This window comes from Neopsephotus bourkii, unplaced genomic scaffold (genome assembly GCF_033783945.1).
Source record: "Neopsephotus bourkii isolate Nb327-2 ecotype Australia unplaced genomic scaffold, CSIRO-AGI_Nbou_v1 NB_1768, whole genome shotgun sequence".
Lineage (NCBI taxonomy): Eukaryota > Metazoa > Chordata > Aves > Psittaciformes > Psittacidae > Neopsephotus > Neopsephotus bourkii.
The window spans coordinates 9772790-9789517 of NW_026902242.1; the positions used below are offsets into that span (position 1 = coordinate 9772790).

The following is a 16728-nucleotide window of genomic DNA, read 5'->3' on the forward strand; positions in this document are numbered from 1 at the left end:
ATTCCTTAATTATCTGGCTCAATGTAATCAGAGTCTATCATGTCTTAACAGGATCACATATCAGTTGAAAATCTTCTTGATTCGTCATTTCCTGTGAAAACCTCCTTGTGCTCAGACTGCCCTGATAATTATTTGTTCATTACTAGGGTAGAGCAAAAGGCCAAAAAAGATCTGTGAGCTCAGTGAAGTCAGTTGGTTTGACAGAAAGGCATGACTGTTCTTTGGAGATGGGTAAGTGAATGCAAACAGCATTGGGTGTCTTTGGAGTCAAAACAATGTGTCTTGGCTTAAAACCAGCCAGACAGCTTGTGCATTCACTCCCAGTGAGTGGTGCCGGGCTGGAAGCAGTCAAGGCCCACGTCCCTCCCCAGGGGCTCCCCCCCTTCCCCGCTCCCAGAGGGATGGGGAGGAGAATTGAAAGAATGCAAATCCCACGGGCTGAGATAAGAACAGTCCAGTAACCAATGTACAACACAAATCACCACCACTACCACCAACATCAACAGTGATAAGAGATAATAACAAGGGAAAAGAGTACAATACTACCCGCCGAACAACGAGTCCAACCCAGCAGACCCCCTGTCCTTCCGGGTAACTCCCAGTTACATCCTGAGCATGACGTGCTGTGGCATGGAATACCTCTTTGGCTAGTTTGGGTCAGATGTCCTGTCTCTGCTTCCTCCGGGCTTCCCCTCCTCCCTGGCAGTGCATGAGGCTCACAAAGTCCTTTGCCAAACCAAAACATCATTGTTATCAGCTCTGTTCCCAGGCCGAAAGTCAAAACACAGCACTGCACCAACTACCGAGAAAGAGAAAAAATGACTGCTACTGCTGAACCCAGGACATACTGCTAAACCCAGGACAGTATCCACCCCTTATTCCATACCATTCACATCATGCTCAGATCCCATATTTGCAATATACCATCACTCTTACCTCAGTGCACTCCTATCTTAGTGCATGGACCAGTCCCTATAAGGCAGCTGAGTCCATCTGGTCCATGATGTCAGGCTCCATCCCTTGTAACAGTCTTTCAGAACAGGAGAGGCTGTGTGCAGTATTGGATCGTTGCCTGCTGATGCTGATCGTTCCCTTACTGCAGGACTCATCTGGTTCTATCAAAGTTCATTCTCTGTTCGGATGATGGTTGGAGGGAAGTCAGAGCTAGTCGCTGGTGACCTGAAGACATCTAGTTGATTGGCTATAAAAGTATTACACAGCAGGCAACAGCATACAATTAAGTTCATTGGCTGTTTTCCCCTAAAATTAAATCCCCTTGAGGTATACATTGGACTTCCCCATCGTCTTGCATTACCCACCAAGTGTATCCAGGTCCCTGAGGAAAAGCAGTCCCACGAGTGGGTTTGCCTTTACTTGAAGCAGGAATAACCCAGACTGTCTTCCCCAGCGAATTCTTCATATACACCACAGGAACTTTGTCCCCCTCTACAATATGTAAAAGTTCTGATTGGGCTGGGCCAGCCCTTTGGGCAGATCCTCTGGTGTTGACCAACCAGGTGGCCTTTGGTAAGTGTGTATCCCATTGCTTGAAAGTTCCCCCACCCATGGGGATACATAGCCACGTTTTGATAGGTCATGTTCCCTAACAGGAATAAACTTACAACTTTAAGGATCAGTGGTCATTGGAGTGGATTACTTGAGCAACCTCTCTCCAGAGAGAATTGCTCAGGCAATTCTCAAGAATTAATTAAGTAAAGCTCTTGTTGTCTTGGGTCTCGGGGACAGACTGTGTCATCCCCCAGTGTCCTTTCAGGCTAAGCTTTTGTTTGTTGTAGTGCAGTTGTCCCAGGCCTGAATCACCCTGTTGTAACCGTAGGCATAGTACTGCGGATTACTGGCACAGAATGAGACCAGCTAGTCCCAGCTATTTTTCTCTCACATTTTCTTGAAATACTCACTTTTTTCACACAGCAGTTGATAGTCTCTCCAGAGCATAGATTACATCACCTCCTTCATAGTCCACTTTAAACAAGAACTACACAACTCCAGTGTGGTTAACACCTCCTTGTACACCAGCCTTTCTTTAAAGTGGTGCTTGGGCACAGTGAATACTCTGTATATTTAATATGGGTTTGGGCAGTTGTATCATTGTAAATGACCTAGCAATGTAATTGTAGGAACAAAGAAAGATTAAAAAAAAACAAACAAAATCCAAACCCAAAGTTCCTATTCATGGGTGTAAGCACCGGTTGTGTTGCTCTATAGCTTTACTTCAACTACTTTATCTGGCTTGTTTCTGCGAGGCATATTGAATTCTTTGTTCTAGCTTCTTGCCTAGTCCTTTATGCATTTTAGTGAGCTAGTTTAAGATTTAAATACATTAGCTTATCTGAGACTGCTTATTTTGCATCAGAAATATTAAAACCTACAGGCAGGCTTAATGTTGGTTTCTAAATTTGAACGCTCCATGATTAGTGTTAGTGTTTTAGCCTTGGAACTTGCTGTCTTCAGAATTCTGTTAGGGATATGAGATTCTGAAGCTTCAAAGCACAATGTGATGCCCTTCTTCTTCTGTAAGCTCTTACCTGCTTTTCTTCCCTTGTCTCCATTTAAGGGAGAGGTTTGCTGCCTTTTTTTTTTTTTTTTCCTTAATTTGGCTTACTTTCTTCTGTGCAGATACATCGCTTCTGGTGTAGTGGTAACACGTACCTTGAAACGCCATGTAAACAGATTAACGTCCCATCCCTGTCAGTGTTCAAGGCTAAATTGGACGGGGCTTGGAACAACCTAGTCTCGTGGAAGGTGGCCCTGTCTGTGGCAGGGGGTTGGAAGTGGATGAGCTTTAAGGTCTTTTCCAACCCAAACTATTCCATGAATTTATGATTCTATGAAATATAACAACATTTATGCTAAAAAGCCAATGTCCCTGTTATGCACTATTTGCCAAATGGCTGTCTTGGTAAGTATCATAGAGACCACATTTACAGTACAAACTAATCCTGCACTTTAGCTGTTGCATTCGTGAAAGTTTATATGAAACCTCAAAAAAAGAATCTACCCACACGAAGATTTCTGTAGAATGGACAGATGAATGAGAGAGTGGAGAAGAATAATTCTCCTTGAGGATCTTTCTCTGGGGTAAGCAGAAAGGCAGTTTGTGCTGCAAGGTTAACAAAAAAGAACAAAGCCTGTCTACTATGAAGAAATAGCATGCTTAGACACATTCTCTCACTACACCACTGTGCATTTTCTTCACTGTGTAAAATAGCTTGAGTTTTCGTAACACTGCTCATGCTGCTGGAAGTGATGTTTTTCAGGCTTTAATGTAGCAACATCAGCCTCAAGACTTCATCCCTATCCTAACCCCAGTCTACATACAAATCTTAAAGTTCAAGTTTGAGCTAGCTTGCCTGGCAGAAATAGGTTGTTTGACACTAAATCTACAGACACAGTAGAGGTGAGTTATCTACGAATTACAACAGTTGATCAACAGCTTATCAACTGCTAATCCAGTTACTCTGCTTGGCTTCACTCTTGCATGGCTCTCAGTTCTCTCAGGCTCAAGGTGGGCAGTAATTCACACGCACTGCTATAGCTAACACTTGGAGGAAAGACAAGCTCTAAAAATTCTAGAGGAGGATGACTAAATCACTAAATATCCCACGAGTAATTGAGATGCTGTGATCACTGGTGCAGGCAGGATGTAATCACATTTTATTGACAACTTCTAAAGATCACTCTTCCTTTGAAGCTGCCTAGAATGAAACTGAATAGAGTGTAGCTAGAGGTCTCACACAACATACAGTGAGGAGACCTGACCTGGCACCAAATTAGCTGCTTTGGGGTAAGGGGAGTGTTATAAGGCATTTAGTGTAGTGCTGTGCATTGGCCTGCATTCACTGCTGTAAATTTACATAATATCCTTACAGAACCATTTGTAGAGAGTGTGTTTCATCTCCGAGTATGTTATCATAGCATTATATATGCCTGAATGCAATACTGGAGAAACAGTGACAAGGATCTTAAACGCAGGCTGCTACTAGGTACCACCTAACAAAGCAATTCCACTTACCACAGTAAATGGGATCTCAAATACACTTGGCTAAAATGGATATAAATTCTTTAGATGTGTTGAAACATAAAGTGAGTTTTTAGATGGTGGTTTGTGTACTGGTATCACTAAACATTTTTTATTCTCTTTCTTGCAGGAGGTGAAGTCACCAAGCCAAGATTTGCTCAGTATTTCCATGGCAGCCTTGCCAGTCTCACTATCCGGCCAGGAAAAATTGAGAGTCAGAAAGTGATTTCCTGTTTGCAGGCCTGCAAGGAAGGTCTGGATATTAACTCTCTTGAGAGTCTTGGACAAGGAATAAAGGTGAGTGATGAACTGACATCGTCTCAGATAAAAATTTAGGGCTGATTTATGAAGTGGAGAGCCCAAGGTAGAGTATACACAGTACAGATGTGCTCTCAGAAGCAATATAATTTCCCATAAAGTCATGCAAAGAAAAAGCGTAACAGTAGAAGAGCTGTGACACAGCAAAGAAAAATGTTTCCATTATTGCAAAGCTAGATGCTTAGAAAGTAAGGCACTGCTGGTATTTCAGAGTTTGCAAGAATTGCCAGGTTGTGTTCTCATGCTTATTTTGGTAGTTATTCAGAAATAGACCTAATTCCAAAGAATTCCTGAATTTTTATCTTAATTAGTTTTAAAGCAATGGAAAACATAAGTGGAACATCTTTCATTGAGAGGCAACTCTGAAAGAAGTCCCAGTGCAATAGTATTGAGAAACACAAAGTGTGTTCCAATAATTCTATCTTCATTATGCCTGCAACTATTGATATCGTAGCACTTTTTCTAAGATTGGAGAACAACAGGCAGAAGGAAATCCTCTTTCAGTTGTCATAGTGGCCAGATTGCTTTGCATTCATTAAGACAAATTTGGTTCTTTTGGACACATGTGTAGGATCTTGACTATAACTTCTGCAGTGCTTACCTCAGACGTACTGGCAGTTTCCCTTTACTGATAACCATTATTAGATGACAGGTGTCCTGCTGCCTGATGCTTTAAGCTCTTTCTGAGCACACAAATGGTAATACCACCTTCCAAAGGAGCTGAGCTTCAAATTCAGACTGGGAAGATGCTCTGGCTGCAGACTGTGCATCCCATGAAAGGGATGGTGGAAAGGAGAGTGCTTGATCTAGAGCACGCAGTGGAAGTGCCAGGTTACTATATTTTATTAGCTAAACCTTTCAGTTGTACAAGACAGGAGTGTGACCTGAAATACACTCCAGTGTCTGTCTAGGTGGTAAGTTGCAATGGTGTACTATAACCAATATGTTTTCTGAAAACAAGGGTAAAAATGAAAACTGAAAGTGCAAAGTTAAGGAGGAGCAAAACACCACAAAAAAATTTTTCTTTTACTTCATCCTACCAAGGACATAATTACAGATTTCACATGGTTGCCTCCCCCAGCAAAATGGCACATGTACTTACAAGTAAAAGCTCTTTATATGCCAGTAAATACAAAGAGCAGGTAGACTTTTCTGGAATGCAAGTGTATGTATATATGCCCACCAGTAAGTCATTTGGTGGGATTTTATATATATCCACAGCTCCAGCATGGCTGATTGGCTTCCTTCCTGCACTAGTGGAGCAATGGGGAAAACGAAGGTGACTAATTGTTTTGTGCCTTTCACCTAACTTCAAATGATTCTCATTTTCCGAATTACAGACGAGGCATAGTAGAGTGTTTTTTTAAGTTACTGTTTTCATTTTTACTTTCTTAGCAAGTTCAACAGTCAGTGCAACAGCAGGAAGCAGAAATGAAAGGAGCAGCCAGAGACAGATTGTGTGGGTTTCTTATTGGGGCTAATTGGCTTAGATGAAAGCAGAACTGTTGACACCTGAGCTTAAACAGAGGATTAATAGACAAGGGGTTTCTGGTGTCAAAAATAACATACCTGATCTCAGACAAGCACGTGTGACAGTTGCACAGGTGATGGTCTGCATGGCTATGTACATGGTGCTTTGCAGATTCAGTGTTGGCAAACCAGTGTTGGAAGGTGCTTGTGCTGGGCATTTTGGATTCGTGAAGCTTCACCCTAAGAAAGAGCAATGCAGCTGTAATGCAGTTTCTGGCACAGTAGTGTTGGAAATTTTTTTGTTTGTAACCTGATTTTCAGATATCTGTGACAGCTCTCAGAAACACAAGTCTAAACTGTTGCTATTTTTAGCCTTTTTTAATGAGAAAGACAAAAACAGCTCAGACTGGGGCTTTCTCGGTTCTCTTTGGCAGCATCCCAGCTGTTGGGGCAGCTGAGCTATTAAGTTAACTAGCTAGCTAGAGTCTCCTTTCACTGATTTTATTCTCGACTACTTCTAGCTTACAGAAGGGAAAGTGTATGCAGACCACGATTCATTTTAGTCCTTCTCTTTGTTAAAAACTATCCTTCTGTGTGTTACAACCTTCCTGCACAAGCTTTAAATCCAGCCCTCTGTGTTATGTTTGACAGAGACCCTCTGCTTCATTCTGTTCTTCACACTCTTTTCGCTTTTCTTTTTAACCTTTCTTATTGTAAGAAGCGTAGACAGCCGTTGCCTGTATATAATAGAACATGTTCAGCTAATCAGTATCCAGCTTTAGAAGGAGGGACTGCATATGAAAGGTGCATTTCTTTTTGTGTTTTGTGGTGATGAAAGTGGGGTACAAAATCAAGGGTTTAATCCCGTTTTCTCTGCAATGCAGATGGTTTCCTGAACCAATTAACAGACCAAAACTGGAGTCAAGATTAATTATGATGAAGATAAAAATCAGTCTTTTGCTCTGTTAATATAGTAGCAAAGGTTCTTGTCAGCAAAACTGTTTCATGCTCAATGCAACAGACTAGGGAAGGATCGGGACTACAAGAATAACCATTGACTTTGCAAAGTTGGCTCAAATGAGCAGCTAGTTTTGTGCAAGGAGAACCTCCATTTTAAATGATGTCACCTTTCTTAATCATGAGACAGAGAAAGGAGAATCCCCTTTATTTTGTCTGACTAACGAAGATGTAGGAGGCAAATGTTATTATTGTTTTGTTAGTTCATGATGAAATATATCTGAACGATAGCCCAGGGTAAAAAAAACACACGGAAAGCAGAAAGAATATCCTTATCCATTCTACTCTGGTTTAAGCCAATATTTCTATATGCGAGATGTGTTTAATCTAAAAAAATTAACATAGTAATATTAATAGTGACAGTTAAGATTTCAAGCTCCACATCTGCAGAAATAGTATCTTTGATAAGGCTGGGCAAAGCACAGCAAACTGGGATTAGTTTACTATAAAATTAATTATAACAGAAGTTATTCAGATATGAAACAGACGACTGATATGAGTGCATGTTTTAGGGAACAACATATGGATTCAGCCAACAAAAGCTACTAATAATTTTTTTTATCTTAAATCATTAGATTTCATGTGCATCATTCCTTAAAAATATCTTTTTTAATACTATGTATGTGGTTCCTTATACTAATTATGTGCATTTCCCCTAGTATCACTTCAACCCTTCCCAGTCAGTCCTTGTCGTGGAAGGAGATGACACTGAGATTATAAATCAAGCTCTCCGAAAGGTCTCATATATCAACTCTAGACAGTTTCCTACTGCAGGCGTACGACGTCTCAAAGTCTCATCCAAAGTCCAGTAAGTTATCTTCATCTGAACTGATAAGATTGGGAATATTTTTAATGAATTACTTTTTGGGGGGAGGACATGTGAAAAGAAGAATTATTGCTAATTTACATGGCTGAATCATACTTCTGTTACTGGGCATAAAGGATTAATCTGATTTACTTTCATGCTGATTTACATTGTAGTTTTCTTTTTATGTTTTCCTTTTAAGACTCTTTTCTGTGTCATGTTCTTGCATTCTGTTTACAGTTTGGAGCATGCAGTCTGGACTGAACAGTGCTTGTTGCATTTATCAAATTCTTATTTTACAGTTCATTTTTAAAAGTTACAGTTTCTTCTGAGAATTAAAGCTTTGACTTTCTAAAGCAGGTCTATTATATGTAACAGATGACATATCTACAAGAACAGTATTTGTAGCTATGTTTGAAATAGTTTTTGTCTGTGTTCTTTAACGGCTGTAGTTACTGAAGTTCTGGGTGTTAAATCTGTGTCCTTTCATTTTCACGCAAAGAGTAGTGGTAGAACCTGCACAATAGTGTCTACTGTTTTACATAATCAGAGCCATCTGTCACTCCTGAGCTCCCCTGGGTACATCCCTTACAGCAAGTTCCACAGTGCAGTGAAAGCAAATCTTCAGAATGAAAATAAACATCAGTTCTACAAGCCCTCATCTAATGCATGTACAGTTCTTACTAATGCAAGGTTTAGTGTAGTTCCTGTGGGCTGACCATGCTGTTTGGAGACCATCTTCTGATGCAGTTTCATTGGAAACAGTCCCGTTTCCAAGGCTGGCCCAAGCCTTGTGCCAAGATCAAAGGTAGAGTCTGTCAGCAGATTCAATTCCAAAGCACAGTGCTGATTCAGATTAAAATGCCCCTTTAAAATAGGCCCCTTTTGTCCTCAGTAAATACTGGGTGGAGGGGGGGTGCCAGAATGAGTTCATGATGGGACCATTTTAAATGGAGAATTAATCCCTTTTATTCACACATGACAACATTAGGTACCTCTTGGAGAATTTGATGTTAGGTTTACTGACATTAGTTGTTAGCATCTGATTTACTTTTATCTTTTTTTTAAGCATCCACTACTTTGTTACATGTCAGTTAAACAACAGAATATTATTCTCGGTGAGCTTGTCATGAATCTGTTACTGTCCCCACAATTAATTCAGTAATTGTGAATGTGGGAGGGGATGAGAGGAACAGAGCTGTTACCGTCACTGCTGGCCCATGTACACGGTGGTACAGATGCATGTACCAAAGTATGGGCTAGGCTAATCTGAGTCACTACAAAATGAAGAGAGCCATCAGGTGGGTTTTGGGCTATGCAAGTGCCACACACCTCTGATGTGCAGTGTATTACATGCAGTTAACAAATAACATATTCTTTCAGATGTTTTGGTGAAGATGTCTGCATTAGTATCCCAGATATAGATGCCTATGTAATGGTGTTTCAGGCCAATGAGCCCAAGATTACAATAAGTGGGACGGACCACTTTGCTAGACCAGCTGCACAATTTGAAAGTGAAAGAGGTATTACTTTGTTACCTGACATCAGAATTGTCAGCACAGTCACTAAAATGGAGCATCCAGTGGATGAACATGACAGAGGTTTGTAGATTTCTTTTAAATATTTATTTGTTTGTTGTTAGGTTTGGAAAGGAAAGATCATCTAGTTCCAAACTATTATGTTTTTTAAAGGATAGTGTAGACAAGCACCATGAAGTCATTTCACCCAGATTCATTTAGGCAATGACAGGCCACAGTAATGCTGGACTGAAGACATTCAATTAAACACATTGTTAAATAGCGTAAATTTAACAGAGTATTAAATAGGGATGGATCAGTATGTGCTTCCAAAATACCCCGCTTTTCCATTTAGTGTCCTGCCTACTTCCAAATAATTCCTTTCCACTCTTCTCCACGTGTTCCTTTGAATAACATCTTTTCATTAGAATTTGTTATTTTGTTTACTGTACTGATAAAGTGGAAAGCAGTAATTGACAAATAGTTGCAAGTTTAGTCTGTTCTTATGTTCCCAGCTCTGCTATTGACTAGGTTGGGTGATAATTGAGAAATCTTGTGCCTCGGTTTCCCACATATGTAATGCAGTAATAATCTGCAAAGAATTTTTTTTCAATGATGACAGTTTATTCTAATGCTGAGAGCTGTGTATGTTATTGTTCAACACTAGGTAAATGTTCAAAAGTAAGCTATAAAATCACATATCATAGAATAGTCTATAATTGTCTGTAAAGGAATCTTCCTTTGGATGTTTGTGTGCAAAGTAAATTAAAAGCTTAATAATCTGAGGAATCACCCTAAATGGTATTTCTTGGACTAGAATAAACAGCAACTAGGTGTATAGATTTTGAAAAGATAAATCCCCTAATGATACGAAAGTGTAGGGGCATGGATTCTGTGGAGCTGTGCTCTGTAATAATGCTGCACATCACTTCCCTGAAACTGCATCTGCGCTCTGAAGGCTGAAATCATATCATCACATTCTAATAGCAACTGCATACAATTGCAGTATATAAAGAAAATTGAAGTCTTGCCTAGAAAAAAGTGATTGTTACCAATTGGTTAAGACACAATGGATCTATGATGCTCTGTGTCCCTAAATGTTATGTCATCTTTAGAACTGTTCAGTGAATTAGGAACTACTGCCCTCCAGTTCAGTTCATAAATTCCGTCTTCCAATTTTTTCCTATACAATTATTGACATAATTACTGTTTATAACATAAAAAGCCTTAGTCTCCCCTTGGAAGGGAACGTAACAGCTTTTCTTAAACTACTGCTTAATTCTTGAAAGTCAGGCACCTACTAATGTGCCATCTCTTGTTTATTTCCACTGAGAGTTAAAATGGATAAATAATAATTGGTTAAAATGGACAGGTAATAATTGGCTTTGGGGATAAGTGTTTTGCAAAAGATTATTGAATTCTAAGTCTCAATTCCTGCATGAAAAGCTTCAATCATTATTTCTCTCATCCCAGATATTATCTGACAAATTTGAGTCTGCATTTTTGTCTAAGTTAGAGCTGTACCTGGAGTTGTGATACCCAAAATTCACTGTACCAGGAGTTGGGAATTTAAGGCATAAGTCTCTTCTGTCCATGCCTGCCTTCCCCCATACACCCTCTAAAATGAAATCCACAGAACAAGCACTAAATTCCAAGTCTGCAGTCTCTGTGTCTACAGTACCCTCAGGGAGTTGGTAAAGCAGTCTTGCCTGACCCTCTGAGCTGATCTGATTAGAGAATTTAAATAGTAAATTGATGTGGTACTCTTTTTCCAGCAACAGTTTTTTCCTAATCATACCTACTGAAGTGTAGTCAGTTTGCAACTCAGTTTCTCCGAGTCACATATTTAAGATAATACCACGTTCTTGGATAGATGGCCAACTGAGAAAATCATCCAAGTGGAGATATATTTAACACTCATTTTTCCTGTTTGGTTTCCCTTGAGAATGTTTGATACCAGTCTGCTATCAGAACAGTACTGAAAATCAGACCTGTTTACATGGATTTATTTGCAGCATCAAATTTCAATTTTCTACTGCCAGGACTGTTCTTGAATGACTTTTATTACAGAGCAATATATTTTCTGTATCCATCCTCACTAGGCACTTGTAGGCCTTCACCACCATAGCACCTGAACAGGCAAGACACCTCTTTTGATTTGCTTCAAGTGTGCTGCTGTATTTAACGTTGACAAAAAACAATTCAACCATCTTTAGAAAAATGATGCAAAGCCCTGATGCAAAGCACATAAAATAACTGAGCTGTTCTGTGATCATTTATCTTAGTTTATTTCTTCTTTTTTCATGTTATATGCCATTTGTTCACAGCTAATAAACCAGTGGTTTTAGAGGAAATGCTGCACAACTTGGATTTCTGTGATGTTTTGGTGATTGGCACAGAACTAGATCCTGAACAAGAGTGCTTAGAACTAGATCATGTGGATCTCCAGGGAAGACATCTAGATGCCACAAATTCCACAGCAGGATATTCAGTCTATGGTATGTTAATGGATTTTGCTTTCCCTTATTTCTTACCTACAGTATTGAAATAGAAAGGGCTAATGTGGAAGAAATTAGACAAAAATCTGTGATGTACTAGCCATAAAATCTTCCAGGAGAGACCGTGTCTCAAAAAACATAGTTACTTTTTGGCCTCTACATGTGCTATTTATCCTTTGGAATGTACCATAGCTTTGTCTTGATCTTGGCACCCTCTCTGCTACTTCCCACATAAGGAAAATAGAAACACTGCTTTCTTTAAATGTAGGGGTACTTAGAGACCACCAGAGTTGAACTGGGAATGAGGGTATTCCTCACACAGTGCTGGTAACTCATGGGCCATTTTTTGCAATTACTAAACTATTTATTCTAAATCTTTGCTGTTGTATTTATTCATCTCCATTATAGATCTACAGTAATTTCCTAAAACTACGTTCACATAATTTGGTATCAGCCAGAGGCTCCATCAGGGAGTATCTGAGGCATACCATCTTCAGATCATTCTGCCATATTTTGTACTTTCTGGGAACATATTATTTCTCCTGTACTGCACATAGCATCTCCATGAGATGATTACTGCTTCCTCTCCATTTCAGGTGTGGACAGTATGAACAACTATGAACAGGTTCTTCGGCAGATTCGCTATCGTAACTGGGACACTTCTGCCACCTTTGACAGAAAGTTCAGAGTTAAGTGCTCAGAGCTGAATGGACGTTACACTAGCAATGAATTTAACGTGGAGGTAAGCAATCATTTAGTCAAGTCTTTTCCAGCACAGAGGCTAAGTTCTAGCCTTCTTTTCAGCAACATGGAGTTTTCTTTAAAGTCTGTAAAATTACAGACATGCTCTGTGTAACTGTAATTAAATAGAGGAAAAATTCTAAGTTGCATTCAAAGAGGAAGGTGACATCCCCTGTGGGCATTTCTCAGTGAGGGGGTCTCTTATTCTGTAAGATGACCCTTCTCTTAACTCCCTGCATTAGTGGAGTTCTGAGCCTGGTCAAACAGAATGGAAACTAAGGTCATCATTGTTTGTTTATGACATAAAATCTCCTACAGGTCTTTGTGAAGATTTATACACCTGCTTGAAAGTGAATCATTACAGCCTCATTATTTTCCTTAGATTAATAATCCTTCAATTACCCTGACATGATTTTGTTTCCTGCAGCATTCACCTTTTCAGTTTTTTCAAGCACTACCCCCTTACAGTAAGTTTTACAAGTCATCAGATGAAGATCACTCCTGATAATTTACATTATTTCCATTTTTTCTGAGGAGGGAAGTCAGTATACAGGTGACAAAAGCATTAGATCCAGCACCTGGACGTGGTCAGTTACCACAGGAATAGATGGCACTCTTGAGCGTATGTCTGCTGAGCCTTTATGTATGTATAAGAATACATACATAAAATGTGTTATACATACTATATATTACATATATGGTATACATGTAATATATATGTAATATGTAATTTATACATGAAATATATATAAAAATATATATTACATTGAACTATGGGGTTCATCAGCAGATAGGAACATAAATACATATTTTTATATATTTATATATATACTGTATATTACATAATAGAAATATATTTTACATGCATTAAAATATTACATAATTAAAATACATATATATGTATTCCAGCAGGCTTGGAATACTGAGCACTTGTTAGTACCTTATCTCTTACGTTTCTCTTGTGCCAGGTTAATATTCTACACAGCTCCAACTCCAATTTCATGGACCACGTAAACAATATGATAATACAACCACAGTTTCTCCAATCTGTCCACCACCCAGAGGGAAGCACAAGTGCTGTTCACAACTCAGGTATGCGATGAGTTTAGAGACTGCTTATAGTGATTCTGATATGTCAGTATTGTTACCCACAAATAAAGCCATGACGTCCATAATTACAGCTTGTGAAACCTCAGAGATATATTTGTACAGGTATGAAACACCTATCATTAAATTCTGTTATTTCCAATGAGGTACTCTGTCTTTAAAAACTAGTCTTCATTAAATGCTAATCCACATTGTTAGAAAATGTCTCATTTCTACTATTGAATCATCTGAAGGATAGTATTTATGCTCCTATTCTCTTCATACATCTCTGCTTCTATGGCCTAGTAATTTCTGCCCAGCTCTTTCCAAGAAAAAAGAAGAAATCTATAAGCACTGCAGTACTTCTGTTAGCTACTGTCAGGCTCTATCTGGAGCTCCCTGGAGAGGAGACAGGTGAAGCGGGAATTAGTATGTACTAAATAGAGAAATTAAAACGAATTTTTAAGCTCTTAAAGTATATACCCAAATGTAAAGCTTTTTCATAGAAGTTAAACCCAGGGTAAAGAAAGATACCCGTTTAAATGCTGGATTTTGAAATCCTTTTAGCTGAATAATACATATATAAAGAAGTAAAGTTTATGTAAAGTGTAGGTAATTAGAAGTAGTTATATAAAATTAGGTTTAGAAAATTACTGTATTTTTCTGTACACTTCTACAGAGATTTTACTAAAATTAAGCTGAACTTTTGCAAAACAAACTGTTGCAAACTAGTTCTTTATGGAACTATAGCTCCTGCTATGGCAGTTCCTCGGTAGCAAAGGTTACATAGAAAGCAGCAGCACATCCTCACTAACCTTATTTTTGAGCTGATAATATTGTAATAAGTCAGTGAAGTTTCTTCCTATGATTAGGTAGAGACAGAGACTTCTCAGAGTGTGACAGAACAATGAGGAAAAATGTCTTGAATCCCTCACAAGTCTCCCAGGAAGCTATTTCCCACAAGCAAATAGAGTGGCAATGTGTTATTTTATTCCTTGGGCATTGAGGTTTAAATCACAGTAGAAGTGTTTGAAACCTTTGAAAATACAAGCTTTGAGATATACTTTTTCTCACAAGTGAGGTTAACACCTCAGCTTTAATCAGAAGGGGGCAACACGCAGGTGAGATAACTGAACCTTACTGCAAAACCACTTGTTCTGGAACTAATTCTGCATGAATTGACTACTCGTCTTCTGTAATGAAGTGGCTTGATAAAACAAATGATAAGCATACTCACTTTTTAGTCACAATTTAGTCTGTAAACACATTTGTGGATGCTCTGCCGTAGTAGATGTAACTTCTCCACACTTTCTGTAGTCCTAGGTACATAGGAGATGGCTATGCCGATTCTCAATCCAAAGGAAAAGGTACTGAAGGGAGAAAATAGACAATGTATTTAGTGTTTTGTAGTCATTTTTTCCACAAATATAAGCACATTCTGTTTTCCACCTTTTGTTCCAGTTGTTCCAAGTGTGGCTACTATCGTTATTATAATCTGTGTGAGCATACTCATTTTCATCATAACCTTGGGGGTCTATCGAATTCGGACAGCTCATCAGCACAGCTCTGCAGACAATGAAGGAAGTAAAGAAAATGAAATGGATTGGGATGATTCTGCTCTGACTATTACTGTCAACCCCATGGAGGTACATAGCCAAGGCATAATACTATATATCATGATATTACCATGGTAACATATAACTGATAAAGTAATATGTGTTGTCATATAAAATTACTAAATAAGATGATGAAGAATCCTTGTGTACAACACCACTTTGTCTCCATCCCTACTTGCATCCTAGGTACCCAAGATGATATTACTTAGTTTTTAGCTTTTTGATGTAAGCACAAATCACTAGAAGAGGGAAAACGATCACTAGTTTAAAGAAACATTTTGGCAGCTTGACTAACTAAGATACTGCTTACTGACATTCCATTCTTGTTAGAGTAGTTTTTGAGTATTTGCTACTGAATTCTATTATATTTGATTCCTAATAGTCACGTAATGATGGAAAGCAGATGTTCCCAGCACATTAGTGTTTCTAAACATGGAATAAATGCTCACATTCTCACAGCCACTGGCTAGGAAGAAGGCAGTTTTCTTCTATGTCTATTTCATTTCTCTAACTGTACTGTAGAAATATGAAAAGCCTCATCAGACAGAAGAGGAAAGTGATGAAGATATGGAAGATGAAGAGGAAGACACAACCAGTGCTGAATCTGATGAAAGTGAAGACGAGGAGGAAGATGAGGAGGAGGAAGAGGAAGTGATTGTCCAGAAGATAGATAAACAGAAGGTCACCAGGCAAGAGCAGCTGGAGTGGGATGATTCAACACTCCCATACTAACAGCTCTACAGCCACGTTGCTCTTTAGTAACACCCAATACAGTGTTTTTTCTGAGTCTGTTAATTGACAGGATTTGAACTTCTGCTTGCCTATAACTGTTTTGCCTAAAATTATCCTGTAGTAATTTGTAATGGTAGAACTGACCCTTTTGTTACAAAGCCTGGAGAAACCATGGTACAAACATAACTGGCATCACCAGTAATAAAGTAATCTAGAACTTGATCGGTTTAGCAAGCATAGTTCTCAAGTTCCTGTTTCTATACTGCAGATATGTGACAAAAGTCCTGTCACTCAATTCAGAGGTTTTTATCTTTCCTATTTTTTTTTTCCATACAGGAGAGATTTCAGCTTGTTATGAAGAATTACGTGTGTGGGTCCAAATAACAGTTGCCACATGACTTCACACTCTGTAAAATACAGTCCACCTTCAAATGGGGGAGAGTTTTAGTGCTACAGGTGACAGAGACTGAATTCCATTTGTCATCTCATCCTGCTTTCTTGGATTTTAGCTGTCTTCTACAAGGGAATATCTAGGACTTGACAAGGGATGCACGTGCACCTGTGTAGAAGTGGACAGTCTTTTCAGCCATGTGTCATAACCCTCAGGACAGGGATTTTATCCAATCTACCCATATTACAGAGAGTTAAAAAAAAAAAAAAAACAGAACCCAGCAACAAGAAGGGGCTGTTAAAGGTTATTGACAAAAATCATTCTGTGTCCACAGACTGAGTAATGCGAGCTTATGCAAACTGGAAATTCTAATGGTATTGGTTTACTGGAAAACCTGTAGAGGGGCTCATTAGTTACAGATTGAGGAATTGGCAGCAAATCAATGCTTTCAACTTTCTGTCTTGTAAAGTCATTAGCTTGCTGCAACATCTTACTGAA

The 16728-nt window shown here is 38.9% G+C and overlaps 1 protein-coding gene across 1 annotated transcript in view; it reads left to right on the forward strand.

The window, feature by feature from the left end:
* Positions 1–16061, forward strand: part of CLSTN2 (calsyntenin 2) — a 319748-nt gene extending 303687 nt beyond the window's left edge. The window contains exons 10-17 of the mRNA XM_061379286.1: positions 4170–4336; positions 7504–7652; positions 9033–9250; positions 11494–11664; positions 12261–12406; positions 13374–13497; positions 14953–15137; positions 15630–16061. Coding sequence (XP_061235270.1) covers positions 4170–4336; positions 7504–7652; positions 9033–9250; positions 11494–11664; positions 12261–12406; positions 13374–13497; positions 14953–15137; positions 15630–15839 — 1370 coding nt within the window. The 3' untranslated portion in view covers positions 15840–16061. The remainder of the gene's footprint in view (positions 1–4169; positions 4337–7503; positions 7653–9032; positions 9251–11493; positions 11665–12260; positions 12407–13373; positions 13498–14952; positions 15138–15629) is intronic.
* The last annotated feature ends 667 nt before the right edge of the window (positions 16062–16728 follow it).